This window comes from Musa acuminata, chromosome BXJ2-2 (genome assembly GCF_036884655.1).
Source record: "Musa acuminata AAA Group cultivar baxijiao chromosome BXJ2-2, Cavendish_Baxijiao_AAA, whole genome shotgun sequence".
Taxonomy (NCBI): domain Eukaryota; kingdom Viridiplantae; phylum Streptophyta; class Magnoliopsida; order Zingiberales; family Musaceae; genus Musa; species Musa acuminata.
Window position 1 is genome coordinate 34468837 of NC_088339.1, and position 21638 is coordinate 34490474.

The 21638-nt window shown below is 42.5% G+C and overlaps 3 protein-coding genes and 1 long non-coding RNA gene across 5 annotated transcripts; 2 read left to right on the forward strand and 2 right to left on the reverse strand.

The window, feature by feature from the left end:
- Window positions 1-1049: 1049 nt before the first annotated feature.
- LOC135605089 (cyclin-dependent kinase inhibitor 3-like) lies at window positions 1050-2230 on the forward strand. The gene is made up of 4 exons (XM_065094781.1): window positions 1050-1470; window positions 1560-1609; window positions 1701-1871; window positions 1965-2230. Exons 1-4 carry the CDS (start codon window positions 1135-1137, stop codon window positions 2032-2034), a joined length of 627 nt encoding a protein of 208 aa, XP_064950853.1. The 5' UTR covers window positions 1050-1134; the 3' UTR covers window positions 2035-2230.
- A 2115-nt stretch (window positions 2231-4345) lies between these two features.
- LOC103976688 (uncharacterized) lies at window positions 4346-8888 on the forward strand. The gene is made up of 3 exons (XR_010484747.1): window positions 4346-4743; window positions 6180-6295; window positions 8443-8888. It is a non-coding gene; the product is annotated as an uncharacterized LOC103976688 (long non-coding RNA).
- A 59-nt stretch (window positions 8889-8947) lies between these two features.
- Window positions 8948-12512, reverse strand: LOC135584933 (UDP-glucuronate:xylan alpha-glucuronosyltransferase 2-like). 2 transcript variants are annotated; one of them, XM_065097276.1, is made up of 3 exons: window positions 12196-12512; window positions 11497-12085; window positions 8948-10237 (listed from the first exon to the last, which is right to left on the reverse strand). In XM_065097276.1, the coding sequence occupies exons 1-3, from the start codon at window positions 12358-12360 to the stop codon at window positions 9279-9281; spliced, it is 1713 nt and encodes a 570-aa protein (XP_064953348.1). In that variant the 5' UTR covers window positions 12361-12512; the 3' UTR covers window positions 8948-9278. The 2 variants fall into 2 exon arrangements, with proteins under 2 accessions (XP_064953348.1, XP_064953349.1); XM_065097277.1 differs by having other exon boundaries at window positions 12191-12510.
- A 2539-nt stretch (window positions 12513-15051) lies between these two features.
- Window positions 15052-20843, reverse strand: LOC135606281 (cold-regulated protein 27-like). The gene is made up of 6 exons (XM_065097278.1): window positions 20614-20843; window positions 17774-17974; window positions 17645-17692; window positions 17284-17563; window positions 15662-15777; window positions 15052-15543 (listed from the first exon to the last, which is right to left on the reverse strand). Exons 1-6 carry the CDS (start codon window positions 20677-20679, stop codon window positions 15445-15447), a joined length of 810 nt encoding a protein of 269 aa, XP_064953350.1. The 5' UTR covers window positions 20680-20843; the 3' UTR covers window positions 15052-15444.
- Between the last annotated feature and the right edge of the window lie 795 nt (window positions 20844-21638).

A 21638-nucleotide genomic window follows, 5' to 3' on the forward strand; every position in this document is an offset into this window, starting at 1 on the left:
TCTCGAGTAATATCTTCTTTGTCTTAACAATTAACGTATTTTTATAATTATTTATGAAAATATTTAATGTGAGAGTGTTATTTATTTAACAAAGAAACCTATAATTCGAGAAAAATGTTCATTCCACATAGGTTAATTGTACCGTCCACAGGATTATTGTTCGGGCACTATAATTAAATGGGAAAAAAATAATCATCGTTGGAATAAAAGAAAATAATCATTGCTGGCTTACCGCAGCCAAAAATACGTGGCTATCAATTTTTATATTTAACCTACAATTCCCCCTCCCTTGGCTCCATCCAACCGTTCGTACACGCTTTTTCAACACCCCCTGGCATACCCTCCGGGTCATCCACTCTTTTGTCCTTACCCTTGTGGACCCCGATTGTCCCGACCTCTCGGGGCCCGCACAACAGCCATTGTACCACCGGGCCCCTCCGCGTCAGAACGGATGGGCGGCTGCTGTTAATGACTCCAAAAGAGAAGATTCCTTCGGTGGAACAATTGCTACGTCACCCCCCCCACCTCAGTTAACACAACGTGCGATCCGGCCTTCTTGGTCACGTGGACGTCCCGATCTCGTTCATCATGAGAGCGACGGCCAGCAGACGCGGGAGCGTCTTATCGACGTTAAATCTGGCTTTTGGGACCGTTTATCTCGTACACCTGACCTGTGATAATTGCGCCTCCGTGGTGTTAACGTCCGTCGCAACCGTTAGAATCCCGATCTACCAGTCGTTCGATCGTAAACGTACGGTGGAAGATCAAACTGAAGTGCTAGGATCGTTATTTTCAGCATGCGACTCACCGCCGACCGCCGGTTTTGTGCTCCGGGGTACAACGAAAGGATCACCGGCTCAGGGAGATGCCCCACCGGTTCTGTTGGTGACGGGAGTTCGATTAGAGTGTCCACGCGTCCCTCGACGGTTTGCTCGCCTTTTGGGCCCCAGCGTAAACGGGAAGCGGATGTGACGGCCCCGTTTGTCACTGACTTCTCCGTTTAAGGGGAGAGCGTGTCTCACGCAACGACCGCCTTTATATCCGACCCGTTGCCGTCAACTCGGATCTGTTCATGACTTCCGCGCTTTTCATCGCATCTCATACTACGACTGATCAAGAGAGGGAGAGAGCGGGATGGGGAAGCATTCGAGCAAGAGGAGACAGATCGGGGAACTCGCGGTGATGGAGGCGACGAAGCCGATGGGTGCGAGGACGAGGACGGCGAGAAGGCTGGCCCTCGCGGCGTTGGACGGCCGCCGGAGCTCGAAGAAGAGGAAAGCAACGGGAGAATACCACCAGATCTCCAACCTCGAGCTCCGAAGTTGCAGCGTCGTCCTGAAACCTCGGATCGCCAGATCCGCGGCGAATTCCGGCGGCCGGCGAAATTCAAGCCCTGAACTCAGTCTCATCTCCCGGTCCTCCAGCGACGCCTCCTGTGAGGCAGCGGAGACGCCGTTTCGATCATCGGAGGTGAGTAGTACTACAAAATTCTCTTAGAATTCGAGTTTCTTTGTGCCCCATGAACTACAATTCTTACCTTGTCTGCTCTGTCTCGTCAGCTTGGCCAGGAATTGGACGACGCGACCTTCTTCCGCTGCAATGGAGAAAGGTTTGCCCGTTCTTTCTCGATTTTGCTGGTTTTCCATCGATTTATCTTAATTTCCATGTTCTAGTTCAAATTCTTTCGAATTTTTATTCAGGGAAGAGACGGCCGCCTCGAGTAACGACGGACAAGCGACGAGTGATCTTGAATCAACGGTGGAGATGGGATCGCGCAGAAGATCGACGGCGATTGCAACACCCTCCGTTGCCGAGCTGGAGGAGTTCTTCGCGGGCGCAGAGAGAGACCTGCGACGGCGATTCGTCGAGAGGTAAACCCCCTCATATTCCTCCCGCTCTGCCGGTTTCGTTTAGCGATTCTCGACCTTAATTCCTTAACCTGAGCCTTTTCCGGTGCTACGCAGGTACAACTTCGACGTCGTCAAGGACGTGCCATTAGCCGGCCGCTACGAGTGGATTCCGTTGACCCCGTGAACAGGGAGGAGAAGAAAAAAAGAGAGAGAGAGAGAGAGATAATAAAAAGGAAACCGTATTCCTTCATTATCCATCTCATCAATTCCCATCCACCATATTTTCCTTATTTTTCCCATCCGTTACATCTTGATCAGACGGCTTTTGCGATGCAATTGCCTTTTTGTTATTATTTTTTGTCATTGCTGTTAATTAGTAATTATGTCTGTTTCTTCTCTTCGTAAACGAAAGTGTCGGTGAGGGAAATCATGAGGGTGAGGTCACCGCGGACGGGATGGGAAGCTATAACGACAATTAAAAGAAAGCTCCATCATTTCCCACGCTGATCCTGATGCATGGCATGATTGTTTCCAGGTGGCCTCCTCTCCTCCCATGGAAACTTTGGAAGCGCACTTCACTGCAAAAGTCGAAGCGGTTTAAAACAGAAAGATGAAGCCTTACTCTGCCTCTGAAATGATTTCTCACTCGCTCTCTCTCCTTTTTATTTAATGCATCCGAGTTAGAAAGAGGAATGTATCTGTGAATCTTTCAGACGATGTTGGGATTAGAATAAGGTAGTGTGGGATTGTTTTGGATCCAGTGCACATGTGATCATGTGAAGCTCTTCCGGAGAAGGAATGTCGCCTTTCTAAGGCACCATTTCCTTCGTTCCTGCTCAGCATGGAATCATTATTATTTTTATTATGACGATGCTTGGAGCTTAACATTCGTCCTAGGCAAGATTTTTTATCATATTAATATTTGCATTTGAGACGACTTCATTTAGCATCCTAGTGGCTTTGCATACACTAATTTGAACTTTTGTACATTGGTATATAAATACGCCATCCTCTAAAAGTATGGGGAAAAGGGACACACGCTCTGGCCCTGGATAACTTAGATGCAATTGATTGCCATGTATGGAAGAGTAAATGGCATTCTCATCTTGAAGACAAAATAGGAATCGTTCTTTTTGTTAAATGTTGCTAGAGGTGCTGGTAATATCATCGTCTTAAAACTTTCTATCTTTTAGATAATTTCTTGAAATTGTATTTTTCCTGGTAATTGATTTCACACGTCAGTCTTCCTCGTGTTCAATTGAAATACACTAACCATGGCTGAGGCCTGAGTTGTCGATCTACTGCTGTAATTGGTGATGAACACTTAGCAAAAGTGGTCTTCAGGGAGAGAATATCCTTGAAAGTGAATAGAGATTTAACTAACTGAGAACTGGAATGATGAGCTAAGAACAGATCCATGGACGTGAATCCCCAGATCAACAGTAATGTAAACAAAGGTCTGAGGTGGAAGATATATGCTCCGGCCTGTACTTTATTCCATTGCATGCCCGACTTGGTCTTACTCTTCCCAGCATTAAGATTCTGTTTCTGGTATATACTCGCATCGGAGAACAGAGCAGTTCCATGCTAGATCAGTCTTGAACTGGATCATATTGTTTTGATGGCGAATAGAAATTTGTAAGCCATATGATTTTGAGACTTGATGACCAGAGAGCATGATTACATTTCAAGTGGAATGGAGCTGATACAGGCCAATAGGAATCGATTTGATTCGGTTCATCATCAATTCATACTAGGATGCTTAAGTTCTATTAAGGGTATATATATATTTGGTCCCCCTGAATCGATTCTACTCGTCATCAAGAACAACAAAAAGAACATGGTTGGCATTCGAATTTGAGAACTCTAAGCAATTCACAGTAAAAAAAATGGATTGCACCAATCCAAAGTTACTGACCCTCCTCAAGACAATTGGCTTCATCTCACTCAAGAATTTTTTGAATATATATATATATATATATATATGATTTTCAGAATATTTGACTGAATGTTCCAAAATTTTTGCAGAACATCCTATTTTTTGTAAATAATCATTTTGGCAATGATTTTCATCGAACCCATCATCACTTCCATCTTGCATAATTTTTACACCGTTTTTGTTATGCTCACTCACAACTCTCATACGAGGAAGGAGAAGATATAAGAGCTATTGTCGACTTTTGTCGGATCCCTCTTGCATGTGTAGAGATGATAACATATCCAATGAGACTAGCAGGATTTTCAAAGGCAATGATGGCCCTCGTATCCTCTCTTCTCTCGTGCGAGAGCCACGGGTGAGCACAACAATAGCTACATGGGCGAGGCGACTAGGCGTAGGTTTAGGACAATGACGATGAGTGTTGCATATGGTTCTCATAATGTTTTCGTACTTGTACGAGGGTCATGAATAAGATGTGTAGAGTTAGGATAGACAAAATCAATGATAATAACGAGACCGATGAAAATAAGGATAAAATGATCTTTTATCGTGTGTGTATATATATACCAGTCTACACCGCTGAAAATAAGGACAAAATCAATGGCTACACCGCTGTACCAGCCTAACCCGATTCGTCCGCCCGCGCACGTTAGCCGTTTTCTCTCTCCTCCTCTTTGTACCCTACAATTAGTGATGGGTTTTTGAATCTGATTGACGAGAGGGATCCGCGGGGTGGAGGTGTGAAACCCTGGCCTACAATTCTTGAGCCGGGGGGGAATCGCTGGTGGGAGATTGGAGATGTAGTGGGAGGGAGGGAGAATCTACCGAAGGAGTAAAGATTGGAAGGACGATGTCGTGGTTGTCGAGCCAGGAGAGGCACTCGAAACCGTATCTACGGCTCTACTCGTCCTTCGGTTGGCGCTTTCTCATCTGCCATGCCGATTTCCTCACTTTGTAAGCTTCAATCACTCTTTCCTTTTTTTCCCTCTTCAGATTTTGGTGAATTGTACGTACAGTAGACTATTCTTGTGGAAATCGCAATAAAATGGCAGGAAATTAAGATTAGAAATTTGCAAGTCCCAAATCGTAGTTGTTTGATGCTCGTGTAGTTTCTTACACGAGTGAAAGTAAAAGAAAAAAGGATATTTATATGGAAACTGTATTCATTGCGGGAATTTGAATGAAAATAGAAAAAGGGGGAAATAACAGGAGCTTCTTCTTCTTTTCGGATTCTTTGCCAAAGAGCTACTGACAGAAACCAAAATGAAATTTTAACTATTTATTTCCACTTTATACATGAAACAGCTGTCTGACCAAGTATTTAGCAAGAACATGCACTTGCTTAAACATATTTGATCTGTGACTTCATCTATCTTTTAAACTCTAATTGATATTAACTAACGTGAATGTCTGTGGTGTCATCCAGCAGTTAGCAACGGGATAAGGAAGAAGCACATGTCTTCATTAATGGTTTAAGGTGGTATTGATTGAGATATCAGCCTAAACTATATTGGTGTTGATAATCCATATTTTTAATTTTCATACTGTTATTTGTACATGTGGGCATCTCCAATAAATATATGGCTTCGTTGCATCTGAGTATCAGAAATTGTAGGATCAACTATATATCATCATCGATATCCTTTTCATTATTACTAGAGGTTTTGATATCTTTGTAACTTATTGACAAAATTGAGTGCCTTGTCCAGACTAAAACCCTTCAAGCTTTTCTTCCCCCATGAATGGTGATAAATGTTCATCAACAAGCACAGCAATGCGAAAATATTGGTTGCAATGACTTTTGATGATAATCTAGCTATGAATTTAGAAGGCATGAGGAAAACTCATGCCTTCTAAATCCATAATAATTTGGAATTTTTCAGGAATATGAAGCCAATCTTATAGAATGCCAAAAATAAATCCTAAAACTTTGAACAACTTGGAAAGAAGTTATTGATAGCTTAACAACAGAATCTGCATAAACAAAATCTGATTTCATTATCTTGAATCTTCATCATTTGCCATGTCTTCATAGGCCATATTTCATTATTCTATTGGTTTATTATATTTGCAAGCTTTAGTATATCATTCGATTGCTTTGTAATTTTATGTTACTAAGTCGTGATACATAATTATGAATATCCAGAAACTGTAAACTGCATAAAGTGCATGTATGTTGATCTGACTTTGGTACCATATTGTATTTGGACCAGTACAGATCTACTACTGACAGCAAAGTGTCCTTTGATAACATTGCTCCTTATGGTTAGTTTGTAGTTAGTCTCCATCCCTTACATCGTGTCTTCGGAATACCTATTTAATTTCTCTAAGGAATATGTAGTGTCCTTTGTCAAGGTTTGTGCTATTTAACTTGTAATTTTGTCTTGCAGAGCTTTTCCATTTTGGTTCTGGTGCTGGCTTAGAGAATTAGTCACCGCAATCGGTCAGCATTTTCATAGATAAAGATTTGGCAGCCCTAACTTCTCCAATTTGAACTGCACATCTAGTAAGTGAATAAAATTTTCTCTTTTGAATCTATATGCTTTTGAATCTTATACAAGTTCTCCATCTTTGGTCAATTTGTTTTAAAGTAGCCAACTTCAACTTGCATAACTATGACCAGAAAACAGCCAACAAAACAGAAAAACTCGTGTTTTTGACAACAGGCTTTCTATCTGTGGTCTCCATCCCCTGTGTAATAGACCGCATTCATGTTCATATACAATGTAGTAACTATTATGCAGATCAATTTGAGGAAAACGCAACACGAAATAGTATCATGCAGTCTTTTATGCTGTTATTTCGTGCCAACCTACGATGATATAGCCATCTGACATAAGGACACAGTTACATAACGATATGATTGCGTGCATAGGACGCAGTTACATATGATCGCCTGCATAGAACTCGTAGTGAATAGTTTTTTTTTCTTATTTTACAGCTACTATGTAGTAATTTTCATGCCCATATCTTTTTGGGCAAAGATTATGAGGTTTTCAATCTCACCATCATCAATGTAGCCATTCCGATTTGTGTCAGCTTGTCGGAGTCCACGACCACTCTTCCAGGTTGTAAACCATCCTCCTCTGCTGCGGATGGCCTCCCGAAGCTCAGCTTTGCTGATGCGTCCATCCTTGTTGGCGTCGAAACTCTTCAGCCATCTTTTGAAGTCCTCCATGGATATTTCTTCATTCATTGACTGAGACGGTGTGATAGGCATGATAAATTTCTAATGTCTGCAAACTTGAGTGGAATGCAATGCTTGCAACTCCGATCATTTATATAGACCTCAGCAAGGTCTTTACAACGTGAGCAACATGGACTACTTGATGGGCACCTTTATTCCATGTTATCTAGGAGTGTTTCTTGAGATTCTCTTCAGAATGTTTCTGGTTTCAGTCAGATGTCCTTTGGTTGCTATTGAAGATTAACTTTGACAAAAGTGCCTCTGTATCATGATGACTCGATTTTTTCCCCCCCTTTATTCTGTGCAGTTCAAATAATTGAAGGAATCTTTTGTATGCCTTCCTTATTGGATATTTTTTTAGTGCCTTGATACCAAATAAAGATAATGTGATGTATGTAGCCTTGTGGGTCATCTTGGATTCTCGTAGGCTAATGGAGAATCTACAAGCTCAATTTCTGTTTGATTGGCTTGTGAAGAAAACTAGAAAAGCCTTAAAATCTGTTCTTTTTTATTTTAATCATTTTTTGGGGTCCCTTTCTACAATCTTTGCTTAGCCTTCGATTTCATAGCAGATGGAAATAAAACAGAGTGTTTTTTTTTAAATCACAATAGTTATGTGAAAATGTTGGTGTTGTAGATTTGAGTAATTAGAGATGTGTGTAACAGTCAACATCTTAGAGATGGAAAGTTCCTTAAATCCTTTGAAGTTAAAGTAGGAGAATGCAACCAAGGCTCCCACAACTTTAGTCACTCGAATCTTATCAACTCCTAACTCCTACAAGCTGAATCTGATTCTGGATTGTGTTCATGGGCATATTAAAAGGGTAGCATAAACTTGAAAGCAGATCTCATAAGGAATATTAGTGCCACATTGTGATCCACATGGGAGAACATTTAGGACCAAGAGACACGACTTTGAATTCAATAGACCATATTGCAAACTAACAAGGCAACTTTGATGTGGGATCCTTACATACCATGACAGCTTCAGTGTATGCAAGTTCAGACCATTAATTTACCCCAAGAACTTGAAGACAATGATAAGAGGATTTATAAAATGTTTTATAAAGAGTTTGGGTATTTTATTTTATAATAATATATTTAACAGCTTAGTGGCAGAAGCTCATTCTTCTCTGTGACTGTCACTGGCCCAACCTTTTTGTCTTTTAAACTCTGCATGAGCTTGAGAATGTCTTTCCTCTCCTTATTTGTCCATAAACATGGTTTGACAGGTCATAAAAATTTAAAAGTTTTGGAATGTTGAACATCTACTCTAAGCTGATTAACCTGTGTATGTATTTCAATGAAGAATAAGAAGAGTTTACTCCTAAGCAAGATAAGATTTACAAGTTCAATGCATAATACATTCAATCGGTCACTCTTATGCCACTATTGGGAGCAATCTGTAGGTAAAAACATTTGGTCTGCCTTGTTCTGTTCTAAACTATATATCGTTGTGCTAACAGGTTGGATATCTCATTGTAATCTTGCATTCTGGACTACTACGTCTGCCAAAATTGTTTTAGATGGAGCATGACATTAACAGGTTTCTAGAAAGCATATTGTGTCTCCTGCTTGCTATGTAGGTTAAGCAATTCTTGGAGATGAGAACAAAAGCTGAAGAGGGAGAGAGAGAGAGGCATCTCACTTTATACTTGCATGGGGACATTGATGGTCAGTTCCACCTACACTCTATGCCCCCAGAAGATGGATGGTAGACCTACCAGAGGCATGTGTTTCATACATGGCAGACCAGGATTCATTCATACTCTCCCTCATTCTTCATAGTTACTTGAGAGTGATATCTTGAAGCTTGTCTCATCGTGATCTCTTAATGCATCTTCCTAGTTAATTTTTTGATCCTGGAAGCATAAAATGTCATTCTAAATCGGAATTACTCTATGACATCTGATGGCAGGTGTAAGCAAATTTCTACGAGTAATGATACTGGTCAAACTTGAAGCTTGATGATGACAGTCACCAAAGTTGTACTCACCTTCTCTTCCTGTCTTACGATGGCTGCTATACTCTCGGAAGCAGTGGCAAATAAATGATCCAACCTTGCCGTGCAGGCCTGGTTAATTTTGTGACCGGTGAACAGAGACGAGGAAGTAACGCATCCTCGACTTTCCACCAGTGTTTCAAGCAAAGCATAATGAACATTATGGAGAACTGAGGGATGTATACTTTCTCCTCTGAGCTTTATCTGATACAAGCACATGATGTATATGAACTCTATCGAACTCTAATTATCCCCGAGAAGAGGGTGAGCAAGATCAACGGTAATGCCTGCTGATAATAGTTAAACCAAATTGCTCACTCCTTTTGTCACGTTCCTCCTGTCCGACGGTGTCTTCAACCTCCAGTGGCCATCCCCAAACTCTAACTCTGCCGCCTGCCGTCGTTCCTGCTCCAGCTGCTCCCTCCTCTTCTCAGAAAACACGCAGAACTTCCGCAGCCCCTCGTCCATCTCGTCATGCAGCTTCCACCACGTCGCGTGCGCCGCATCGCTCGCGTAAACTCGCTGGTCTCCTATGTTCCAGTTGCAGTCGTACTCCCTGTAACACATCCATGGCTTGATGCCGAGGTAGTGGATGGAGTACAACTCCGGCGGGTCGGCGGCGAAGAGGTGGTTCTTCATGCTCGCCTCCGCCGTGGTGTTGGACCAGAAGTTCTTCAGAAAGTTCACCCGCCTCGGCAGGCGGTGCCACCACACGAAGACTTCGTTGAGGAAGCCCTGGTCGCCGCCGTTGTACGAGACCACGTCCTCCCGGAGTGCCATCAGTGCGTTGAAGGTGCAGTTCGATGGCTCGATGACCATGACGCCGGAGTTGAAGATGACGCCGTCGTTGCCGGTGGCGGATATCTGAGGGAAGTGGAAGAGGAGGTCGAGGTTGCGGAGGACGAGGACGTCGGCGTCGATGAAGACGACCACGTGGTAATCGGTGAGCTGCCAGAGGCGGAGCTTGCTGTAGTTGTACTCGTTGTAGGTGCCCTTCCGAGCACGCGGGTTGCGGATGCGCTCGATCTGGCGGAGCGTCCACCCGGCGGCGACGAGTGCCTGCAGCTTGTCGTGGGGGATGGAGGTGTCGTGCAGCAGGACGAGGTCGCGGGTGGAGCCGGTTCTGGTGATGCTGCGGGCGAGGGCGATGGCGCCGCACACGTACATGTCGGAGGAGTGGAGAACGGTGGCGTAGGCCTCCCGACGGCGGGGGCTCGCCGGTCCGGCGAGCTTCGACGCATCGTAAACCACGTCCGTTCCTGGCAACAGTCGAGCAGAAACAAGTCAATGCCTATAACGGACGTTTCATGGTAGGTTTTGGATCTGCGCAACAGAGAGGAGGAGGAGAAAGCGGTCAATTTGACCAAGAAAGATGGAAAAGCATTACATTCTTCACCAAAATTAATTCTAAAAACATAATTACAATAATTGTATTAAAGAAAACACACTTTTTGTGTGTTCAGAAAAGTAATAACTATCAATCGATCTCACAGTTTTATGATTCTTCACATTTCTAAAACGCTAGCAGAAATGTTTTTCTTTTTCTTCCTTTTTGCCTTCGAGCAAACAGAGGTGACAACACTCGTCTGCTTTTTAAAAGGTTGAATTGTTTTCTCCAAGGAAAAGCATCGCGAAAGGCCAAAAGCCTGCCACCATCTCTCTCTCTCTCTCTCAAAAATCTGAGAATCGACATCACGTGAGGTACTTGCTGTCTGTACATCACAGAAAGGAATGTGGCAAGCCAAAAAGATCTTCGAGTGAGATTAAAACTAGTCTGTCGAGATGATGATAAGAGATGTCTTACTGATGAGGTGCAGCAAAACGTGGATTCTCCTCACCAACTAATCCCACCGATTGTGATGCCTACTTGTGGTCGGTAAAACGCGCGTCTACTCCTCGTGTTAATGTGAATCTTCAAGTTAAAGCAAGAAGAAGACCGCTTTGAGAGGAGAGGTTGCTTCTCCGACATGCCAAGGTTAAAAAAGATGAGCTCCGAGTAAGTAGATCGGCATGTCGGGTGGGGGTGGCAAAGCCAAAGAAGACACATGAGGACGCTCACAGTAATTTGACTGACGCATTTCGTCCTTTTACTCTCAGATCTGCAAGTGAGGTTGAATCCAATATCAATGCCACCGACTGCAATCTCAGGTCCCACGCGTCCTTCCTTTCTCTTTGTTTTACGACCACAACATCTTGCCAGCCTCATCTGGCTCGATACATCCAAGACAAAGCTACGAGCTGCCTCGATCTCTGATGGCTAACGTATGGATGGATGTCTTTCCCATTAGAAAACCTCTGTTTCCGCTCCACGGTTTCGTCAGACGAGTCCATCGGTTAAAACTGAGATAATGGCCATTTAAATCCCATCCTTTCTTTCTCATATGCCTATATATGTAATCATATTTCCTATTATGTGAAATTTTTGGTCGGAGAAGACAATTATCTCTCACGAGGTAAATTTGTGACTGATGAGAAGGGAGAGACAGAGAAGGAGGAGAAGAGATGAAGTGACGCGTACCTTTCTCCCACAGTGGCAAGGCCAGGTTGCAGGAGCCAACCGGCAGCGCCAGCTTCGCCTCCAACCTCCACGCCTCGGCCTCGTACATCCACCACTCGCCATCCCTCGCCACCAGATCGTCGCAGCGGAACAGCTCCATCATCGGCCGGCACGCGCTCCGGAGCGCCACCCTCACCTCCCCCCGGGCGTTCCTTCTCCCCCGCCGCGCCGCCAGGTTGGCCACCACCAGATGGACCTGTAGCCGGAATACGTCGCGCGCTCGGCACGGAAGCTCGGCGACCACCGCATCCATCTCGCCGTACCGCGAGAGGTCGGGCAGCGGGATCTCGGGGCACGACGGACCCTCGTTGTCCTCCTCCTCGTCGATCCACTCCGGGAACAGGTCCTCCCACTTGAAGTTGTCGGAGACCGGCTCGAAGTCGACGGCCGTGGCCCTGCCGACGAGGCCCCACTCGAACACTTGCTCCTCTTCCATGTTCACCAACCCGATCTTGGTGCTGCCATGCAGCAGCGTCCTGAGGAAGCTGGGGACCGTCTCCATCGTCGTCCGGGTCTCTCTCCCAGTCTTTCTCCGAGACACTCCTTCCACCTGCAAGATTTAGCAGCTTCTTTCCCCTCAGAACTCATCTCCATTCCATGTGTGATCGGAGCAAGCGAGAAGAGAGCCTGCAACTAATCGAGGACCAGCACTCACCTTACCTTCTTCATGTGGCAGGCTCGTAAGGAACAGGAGACCATCTTGGTGGCGTTGTGGTCATAGAGGGCGACGTAGGCGAAGACGAAGAAGCAGAGCAAGGCTACATTGATCTTGACGACGAGACCTTTTGATGCGATAGCCTTCATCATCCCGCCTCCCGAGCCCATGCTGTCAACAGTTTGTTGGCCGCTGGCCACCGCAGGAGTATATATGAAGGCCCATGCTCCTTGGGTGTGGTTGGATGCGGGAAGAAAGGGTGATGATCGCTGACGCAGGGGAATTAAAGATAGGGTGAGGGAGGGTTGATGAGGGAAGGCCCCATGCGTAGGGTAGTCAAAAACATAAAAAGGGCGAAGCATAAGAAAGCTTCTTTCTCTTACCAAAGAAGATGGCAAGGAAGTTTCCTTGCCGCTGCGGTTGGTACGTCTTGCGCCAAGCGATCAAGGCTTTCGTATCTGAAATAAATGGTTCAACTACATGCAATAAAATGGCAAATCTATAACCCCGCCGTTGGCAATCCCATCATCGTGCTTTGTGTTTAATGTATGTCATAATCTATAGATATTACAAATATGAACTTCACACTGTTCAACCCAGAGAGAGAGAGAGAGAGAGAGAGAGAGAGACAGAGAGAGAGAGAGAGAGAGAGAGAGAGAGAGAGAACAAAATCTCAGTCAATCTTTGAGTCTTGTAAACAAATTTCATAAAGAATTGACCAAGGAAGATTAGATGATAGGAACATTTGTCATTTGTCTTTAAGCACTTCCATAGAAGAAATAGTTATCTTCTTTCTCAAGGTTTCCACTGTCATCATCACATTTCTAAACCTCGACATGCATAATGTGTGTTCCATAAGAAATAGTTATCTTCTTATAAATCTACCATCTTTTGCTAATCTAGACTGCAATTGCAATGCCAAGTCTCGGCCTCGAGCACTTGTTATGAAGCCATTTCTGTCAGTTCACAAAATAATATCCAAAGCAACCACTCTTTGTCATCCAATCCAAACCCAATATTGGATTTGCCTAAGATGTGCTCAGAGCCATTTCAAAGCTGAGTTCTTTTCTCTTTTTTTTGGGTGACCAATATCAGATTGCAGAGCCCTTCTTTCTTCCGAGAAAAGATTACTGAGATCTCTCTCGCTCACAGTTGTTAGAACAATGTTATCATGGCTATAACTGTGATAGGTAGTAGATATCGATCGTATTAGTTCTGCTACTTAATCTCTCATATTTTTGACTGTGGCAATCCATGCTTCTCAAGTCATTTGTATGTTCTTGTGTTTAGAAGAACCACTACTACAACAAGTAAAATCTTTGGAGTCACCATCTCATCGGAATATATGTGAAGAACTAAACATGCATGTGGATCCTGTCACAAGTGTGTGTCTCTGTCGAACTGACCGATGAAGAACAACAAATTAACTCCCCCTTTAAAGAGTGGTTCCATCCATTTCGGAATGCTGATCCTCCATCGTTCGAAAGCTACTCAACACCTCGAGAGGAGAGAAGCCAAAGTTTGGCTGTTCGATGCCATCCGACTCTTCTCACTCGATGTCAATTCAAACAAGAGGTCTGCCATATGATTGACGTTTCGAACGATGGACACCGACAAAAGTGTTTTTGTTATTCCTAACTTACATATCATCGAAGCAATCCTAGCTTTAATTATCATGATCGCTTAGGCATTGTCATCATAATCTTCCTCGACCAAAAGGCAAGTTTTCTTCTTCTTTTTGGGTGAAAGATAGATAGATAAAAAAAAAAATTGCAAGATTTGATCCATTAATCTTGGTGAGGAGTGACATCAAATTGATGAAGCACTTGACCTTTGAGGAAGTGAGAGTGATGGTTGGTTTGCTATCATTTCTTGTCCCCGTCAAAGTTGCCTTTCTTTTCCCAACATGATATTTGTTCTTCTGTGGACATGACTACGAACTATAGTAGAGATTGTAAGGTGACACGAAGTCATAAAGTTCCCCTTGCCCAGTAGCCATGACAGTCATAGATTCATCATATGCAGCAGTTTTAATTTTGATGAAACTGAGTGAGAGGAACACATTCCAAAATGATTTGCATGAAGGTGCAAAAAAAAAAAAAAAAACCTTTTTGTCTTCCAATTTTCTATTTACGAGAAGACAAATCAGAAGTTTCTGCACATTCTGGTCCTTGTGCTCTTGATCGGGAACAGTGAGTTTGAACGCTCGGAGTGTTCTTCTTCTACAGCATCTTCGAGTGTTGCAGCAAATTTTGGTCAATCAGCTGATTAATTCTGTCAGTGTGGGTAGCTTGCAGAAGTGAATGCATTCCAATATGGACATCAATCTGGCTTTAATTGCTGCTGCAACAGCCAACCACCCATGTCCTTGGAAGCTGCATGCGATCTATTGTGCTCATGGTTGCCTTTGCTGGCTCTGCCTCTTCCATGGACTTGTCATGCAATCTCGCAATAGACTTTTGCTTCATCTGCTCCATGAGCTGCCTGTTGCAACAAATTGGATAGTTCTATTCACTCCAATTACTTCTAGTTCGTGTTTGGTCCCTACCGAGCTCAGATTCATGCGGAGAAACCCTCGGTGTAATCAACCTCATCCTTGGCTTTCTCAATGCTGGCTTTCCCTCCTCGAACTCCTTTCCGGAGGAAGCTAATAATGCTCCCGTGGAACTCACGGTTTTCTCTGTTTCCGCAGCATCATCTGATAGTTTATCCTCACTATCATGAATGAGAGACTTAGAGAGCCTATACTACTACTAAGAAGAGCAGTCAAAAGAAAAAGAAAAAGGAACATTCTTCTTTCTCTATAGTTACCAAGATACCATGCATGAAAGAGAATAAAAACACAAGAAACCAGAAGAAGCTCTTCAAAAGATCCATCTTACCTATGCAACAAGTTAAAGCTGAAGATTTTTCACCAACCAAATCAACATACAAAAGATAGAAACAGGAACTTGGTTCACATACAAACTTCAGTTGCCACTCCTTTCAAGCTATGTACATGCCATTCACTCTGTGCTGACATCAAGTGTCAGAAATCAGAACCAATATTACGTTCTTGAAAATTGTCAGTAACCTTTTGATTTCGCATCACCTCTCCTCGAGAAATGATCTCAAAAACCAGGAAACATGCTTAACCTTGTGTACCACGATGCATCTCGAGCTTCGGTTGACATTGCCAAAATTCAACTGTTGATCTCCTGATTTTTACACGGTGAAGCCTCGGTTTTTCAGTGGTCACAATGCCTGTAATTGCTTCAGATATTTTTGGCACCAGATCCTGAATTTGTTGGATGTCGACAAGCTTGGTTCTCGTCAGAGCTTGTCGTAAGAAGTGCTTTTCTACAAGGAATAACCTGAGAAACAACCAAAATGTAGACATCAGCTAGAAATCACCAACAAGGATAATACTTTGTTTCAACTTAGATATCTATGCTAGAAGCAAGCCTCATAGACAGGGAGTCCGCCCATTACTTGATCATTGATTGGTCCACGAACCAGTGCAGTTCCCGGTCTTCTTTTCCTGCATATTCTACTTGACTTTTTCCCGACTATAAGTTCATCAGCAATAAAGTTCTGATCTGACATTTCTGCAAAATAAAGTTCCCACTTTCAAGCCTATATTTGGAGTAAACTGGATGAATTTTCATCTTCCCATTGAACACAATGTCAGATTTGGAATTTATAAAACTGTAATGGATATACATAGCAGAAACCCTGCTGTATCTTTGTAAATCTTCTGAGAATATCCATCTCTTTCAAAAGATGTACCCTCTATGAAACTGGAATCAAAGTGCATTTAGCAGATCATCTGCTGGATCTTGTTATATTGTTCTAAAACATATATTGAGGATTGGTCAGCAAGAAGCAGGTTTTTGTAAAAGAAAATTCATACAAGAACAGGACGAGCCAAAGGCTGTGATCAAACATAGATAGACCCACTGATACCAACAACCAAAGTGCAGTGACTGCCGGCATTTAGCCTGAAAACTACATTGATTGCTTGCATTTTGTAGTGGTTCTTGTGAGTAGAAATAAGCTCAAAGAAAAGTCAACAGTAGTTGTAATTATTTTGGAAGAAAAAATCGGTAAGCTGAAAGCAGAATGCAGATAGAAAGGCGAAAGCAATTAAGATACACTATGATAAGACTGCTTTGTTGGGGTCACAGCATCGCACAAAATAGCAAACCACTTAAAAAGAACCACCATCCTTTGAAGCTATGCAAGTATACTTTAGAAACTGAAAGACGTTCATATTTAAGATTCTTCGTACACTAGTCCCAAAAAAATATTCCGCACAATATTACTGGTACACTATCACCATTCATCTAATCACCTCAGGAGATCAATTTATATTTGTTATTCCCAAGCCTGGGGATCATATAAAGGCCTTTATATATTACCAGAAAAGTAAGTGTTTGATCCCCATTTAACCTTTTAATATACGTCATTCGCAAGCTAGGGGATCATATAAAACCCTATATATATTACCAGAAAAGTAAGTGTTTGATCCTCGTTGTAACCTTTTTGACATACTATGGGGTAAACCAAAATAGAGAAGACCACAAATGTGTAACATTCTTTAAGTATGAGGGAAGCATTTTGACTCATGAATACGGAGGAAAAGATGGAGAGATAAACCAAAAGGCACTAGAGAAAACACAAAATTTAGCTTGCTGAGGATCAATGTTGAAGGCACAGTTGCTTCTTGGTCATGTCTTCAGAATAGAAATAGATAAAGGGTGACAGCATAGATTAAACTTCTCTGAAAATGTATTTGCTCTTGATTATTCACCTTTAATTTTCAAGCAAACAGATCGATTTCACCTTATTCAACATCTCTTTTTAAAATTTCGTCCATATTTGGAGAGAAAGCGCCATATTCATTTTCATATTTTGAGAATCTCTACAGTTTACAATTTTATTGTATGGATAATAGTGATTATATTGCACTAACACCAGAAACACTATAGAATGATTACTGCACTTCAAATATAAAATTTTGCCTTATATGGAACAAGAACCTGAGGGAAATGAACTATGTGACCGATAGTGAAGGAGAAGGCGAGAGAATAAGAGTTGTGTAACAAAAGTACCTGTACTGCTCCCAATAGAGTCTTGATGACAAATGTGTTTTGAGCTTATTGCTTCTTCATCAAGCCTCTCACTTGCTATCTTTGCTGAAGGTCTAATGAACTTAATATCGCCAATTCCGTTAGATGAGTTAAGATCTCTTTGCTTCATAATGAGAGGTGATCGAAAATGTTGAAACCAAGGGTTTGCAGATAAAGTGAAAGAACCATTCTCAATGTCGTTATGGCTATTATCCCTCTCAAATATGAGATTCTCCCAACATCCCTTACGCAATACCTTAAACTGCAGAGTTATATTTAATATGCCATGTTAGAAATGGAACATACCACTTGGGCAAAAAGAGGAAGGGCAATCTCTTACTACCTGACCGGATTTCAGATCATTTTCATATGGTCCAGATGATTCCTTAAACTGCAGAGTTATATTTAAGATGCCATGTTAGAAATGGAACATACCACTTGGGCAAAAAGAGGAAGGGCAATCTCTTACTACCTGACCAGATTTCAGATCATTTTCATATGGTCCAGATGGTTCCTTGCGTTTTTTTATCCTTGATAACCAACCAAGAAAAGCCTTCGAATGATACTGCTTGTCGTATAACTCATTGACAAAAGATGCTTCAATGGAGTTAAGAAATAATGTGTGTTTCTCATCTGTCCATCTATTTGATCCAGAATCTATCAATAAGGGGTCCTGAGAGATAGAGCAACATCATAGTTTAGATAATAAGGGGCATACAACAATTTAATTATGAATCATATCATGACCTAATACACAAATGCAAAAGCCTAATAAAACATGAGATGATCCAAATTAAAAAAATAGTTATAACTCAAAAAAAGCAAACATCAGATAGATGAACAAACAAGGCTGAGAAGGAATTACATTCGATTTCAGGATTAATCCGAATAAGGCATGTCAGAACACATAATTAAACCACACCTGCCCACTAATCTTCTAAACAGGAAAATGACTTGCCAGACATATAAATGTATATGCATACGTGCTCATCATATAACCCTTTGACTCATCACCCAATCGATGTCCATCTCTTGCTCAATCTTGATTGAAGATTTCTGGGCTTGTCTTGTCCTATGTCTGTGTCAATTATAAAAAAAACTAAGAGACCACTCATCAGCTCATCATGCACGCTAGTAAGCCTATCTATGCTGCATGTCTGTTAGCATGCTAGTCTGCATTGCCAACTGCCACCAGTACAAGTACATGCCATTGGAAATGGAAACCTAAATAGAAAGTCTAGAAGCATATAGAAAGACGAAGACATGGAGAATTAAGAAACAATAGAGAACTATCTTTGTCCTCATTACTTAAACCCCACATTGCTAAATAAAGTATCTTAGAGAAGAGAATCTAATGACATCCTCACAAGTAAGAGGAATCCCGTTTCAGGGTCACATACAACAAATTGAGTGATAATTGTGATTATGAAAACTAAGTTAGCTAGTAAGACCTGCAACTAGATTATTAGGCAGCAATTAGTATCATTTTACAAAAAACATAATTGAAGAGATATAAGCAAATAACATAATTAGAGATCTAAATGGAGAGCATCATCAAGTCCTGATGATGCCTTAACAACAAATATCTCGTGAATAAGTATTGTAGTGCACTACGACATGGCATCCATGTCGACTGCCACATGGCCTGAACCTTCCAGCATGGCGCCGTTGAGGACTGAACCAAGTACCAAGTACCAAACACAATCATATTCGATCTCCTCCTTGACCTCGGTCATCTGAGGACAAGGACTCATGAGTAGTTGGCTTATTATCTTTCAGAGGGTTGTGTTGCTTATCATACACAAGCATTATACTTGTGCCAGTCATCACCATCACTCCCTACAGGCCCCATTTGACCACAGATGATATTGGGGTCATACAGGGTTTGAGTTGTTGGCAGGCACCCAGACTGTAGTCTAGGGCCTGTCCTCAGAAACCTACTATAGCAATGCCAGTGGACCACCCTCTGAGTCAACTATAGCCACAGTCAGGAGGAGCTCTCAGCCAAATTATAAAGGGATCTCCAACCATCCAAGGTAAACAACAGAACACTTGGCTACGCCTACTGTTGCTTTATTTACTTCCTTCTACCCTTGGCTGACATAGGCATCATACGATCCTCCACCAATCTACTCCAGTGATGCCTTAGGCCTCAGTGCTTCCCCTTGGCTTGTTGGGCATCCTTAATTTTCCTGCCACCTCCAGACTGTCATCCTGGTCAGCTCATTGCAGAAGAGGAAGAGAAAGTGCCGCATAACTGACTACTATTTGATGCACCCATCACTCCGAATACAACAGCAAGACATTGCAAAAGATAAGTATGAGCTGGATTTGGATACATGCAAAGGTGACAACAATATCGTGACTTAAACAAAAAAGTTCGAGTCAAGCATGGGGAATAGATTAACATACTTGATACCTGGTCAATTGTCATACAAGAAAAGATGAGAGGAAGGGTACAACTGAAAGAGGGTGGCAAACAAGTACTGAGATAGTAGGTAGAAGTTCCAGTAAAACCCTTCTCTTCTTCTTGTCTACTGTACTTGTCCAGCCAAACTTAATTTCTGTCCCTCCTTTAAGCGAAAAATGGGAGACTTTCTACTAACAGGAATCAGAGAAACTTCCATGGGATTAAAGGTTAATGAGTAATACTACAGATTTTTACCTAACACACCAAGTAAAGATTCTCTCCTTCACGTTCATGTTTGTTCTAGAGAATCCCCTTTACAGATCTTGGACTTGATCTCACGCAGAACCTCCTGCAGGATTTAAAAATCGCCTCAGATCATTATCTTTGATTTCAGATGTTAAGGAAGAACCGGATACAAGCTAAATCTAATCTGACTGCAAGATGATATCTACCTCAACTGAACGAAAATCACCAGCTCACAAAAAACTAAAATTTTCTTTCATTATTCTGCATAATCAGCCTACTCAATGATGAAAATGTCGGAATTATGTGCCGACCATAATTAGCCACCAACATAAACCGAATCCTCTCCAGGTAATCCACCCTCTTCCGGAAATTCACAATTCTACTTTTTCTTGACAAGAAAACTCTTGCACATTATCAAAGCCTTACGGTATCGAAAGATTCGCTTAAATTCAAAATCTACGCAGCTCTCTTAAGATCTGGGGCGAAATGGCGGAACCAATCAAGAGAACCCTACCTAAGTTTCAACGAATCAAGGTTATACCCACCAAGATTCCTTCTCAATGACCCGAATTCATCGATTATAGGTTCAAAAAATGGATTTTGAACAAACGCACCTGGGAAAACCGTAGAGTGAGGAGAAATCATGGTTTGCTTACCTCGCTCCGGCCCTCGGACGCCGAAATCTCAGCCGTGATCAGCTGACTCGAAGACCCGTCACCCATGTGGATGGAGATCTCTTACCAACGAACTTCTCCTCTGAATCAAACACTCTTTTCTCGATATCCGCCGCTTTGGATTGCCTCTTCGACACCGGAGGAGGAGGCGGAGGAGGAGGAGGAGAACCGAAGAAGCGAAGAAGGAAACCCCAACGAGGGAGGAGGAAGAGGGGCGGGGGATATTTATTTGGTTGGCCGGTCCGGGGTTTTTGTCCCGCGTGGCACAGCTTTCCTACGTGGAGGAACCGCCATAGGACCGACACGTAACAGGCTGACAAACTCTCTCGGCGCCAGATATTTTCGAGGTCGCCAAAAGATCTACGTTACCACGTGCCACAACATTATCTCATCCAACATGACTGTGGGACCCATTATAGATTTTTCACGTACATACGCAGGTCGCTCTGACGCAGTTGTGGGACCCGAAATAGATATTTTCCTGCCACGGCATCCTTTATGACCTCTCTCTCTGAAATCTAATTCCTGAAGTGATCATAATAATCAAAGAAAAGCGTAAAGGAACGAAACAACTTATCCAGTGATTGTTGAATTAACAGTTTAATTAGAATAGCAAATAAAATTCTCCATACAACATAACATGCAAAAAAATCATCCAACATAGCTTTCGGCATCAGATGAAGCACTGCCTGCAAAGTTGTGTCTTTCGAGTTTCCAGGAGCTTCATCTGGCGCTCTGCCTGCTCTCCTTCGCATTGGCTGATTCCCACGATGATATCAAGCATGGTGCCGGTGGTACCGAAGAAGACCAATGGCGCCAGTGATTTCTTATGTATTCCCACTGCAATTGCAATCAAAGCTCCAGCTACTGAGAAGAACCATGTACCGAGCGCACTGCAAATGCCAACAAGCATGATGACTGCCTGTTATCTTCATTATCCATGAGCAAATATAAGTTTGAAGTGTTCTCTTCGATCCAATGAGATTACACGTAAGTTTGCTATAAAA

What these genes read in the sequence shown, in the direction of transcription:
- LOC135605089 (XM_065094781.1), top strand. Translation starts at nt 1,135, where the DNA reads ATGGGGAAGCATTCGAGCAAGAGGAGACAGATCGGGGAACTCGCGGTG. An exon ending in TTCCGCTGCAATGGAGAAAG is followed by an intron (nt 1,610 to 1,700) that starts GTTTGCCCGTTC and finishes ATTTTTATTCAG; the next exon opens with GGAAGAGACGGCCGCCTCGA. An exon ending in CGACGGCGATTCGTCGAGAG is followed by an intron (nt 1,872 to 1,964) that starts GTAAACCCCCTC and finishes GGTGCTACGCAG; the next exon opens with GTACAACTTCGACGTCGTCA.
- LOC135584933 (XM_065097276.1), bottom strand. Translation starts at nt 12,360, where the DNA reads ATGGGCTCGGGAGGCGGGATGATGAAGGCTATCGCATCAAAAGGTCTC. An exon ending in GAGCCTGCCACATGAAGAAG is followed by an intron (nt 12,086 to 12,195) that starts GTAAGGTGAGTG and finishes TAAATCTTGCAG; the next exon opens with GTGGAAGGAGTGTCTCGGAG. An exon ending in CTTGCCACTGTGGGAGAAAG is followed by an intron (nt 10,238 to 11,496) that starts GTACGCGTCACT and finishes GACTGTTGCCAG; the next exon opens with GAACGGACGTGGTTTACGAT.
- LOC135606281 (XM_065097278.1), bottom strand. Translation starts at nt 20,679, where the DNA reads ATGGGTGACGGGTCTTCGAGTCAGCTGATCACGGCTGAGATTTCGGCG. An exon ending in CTCTATTGGGAGCAGTACAG is followed by an intron (nt 15,778 to 17,283) that starts GTACTTTTGTTA and finishes TTTATTTTGCAG; the next exon opens with AAATGTCAGATCAGAACTTT. An exon ending in GTGGACCAATCAATGATCAA is followed by an intron (nt 15,544 to 15,661) that starts GTAATGGGCGGA and finishes GTTGTTTCTCAG; the next exon opens with GTTATTCCTTGTAGAAAAGC.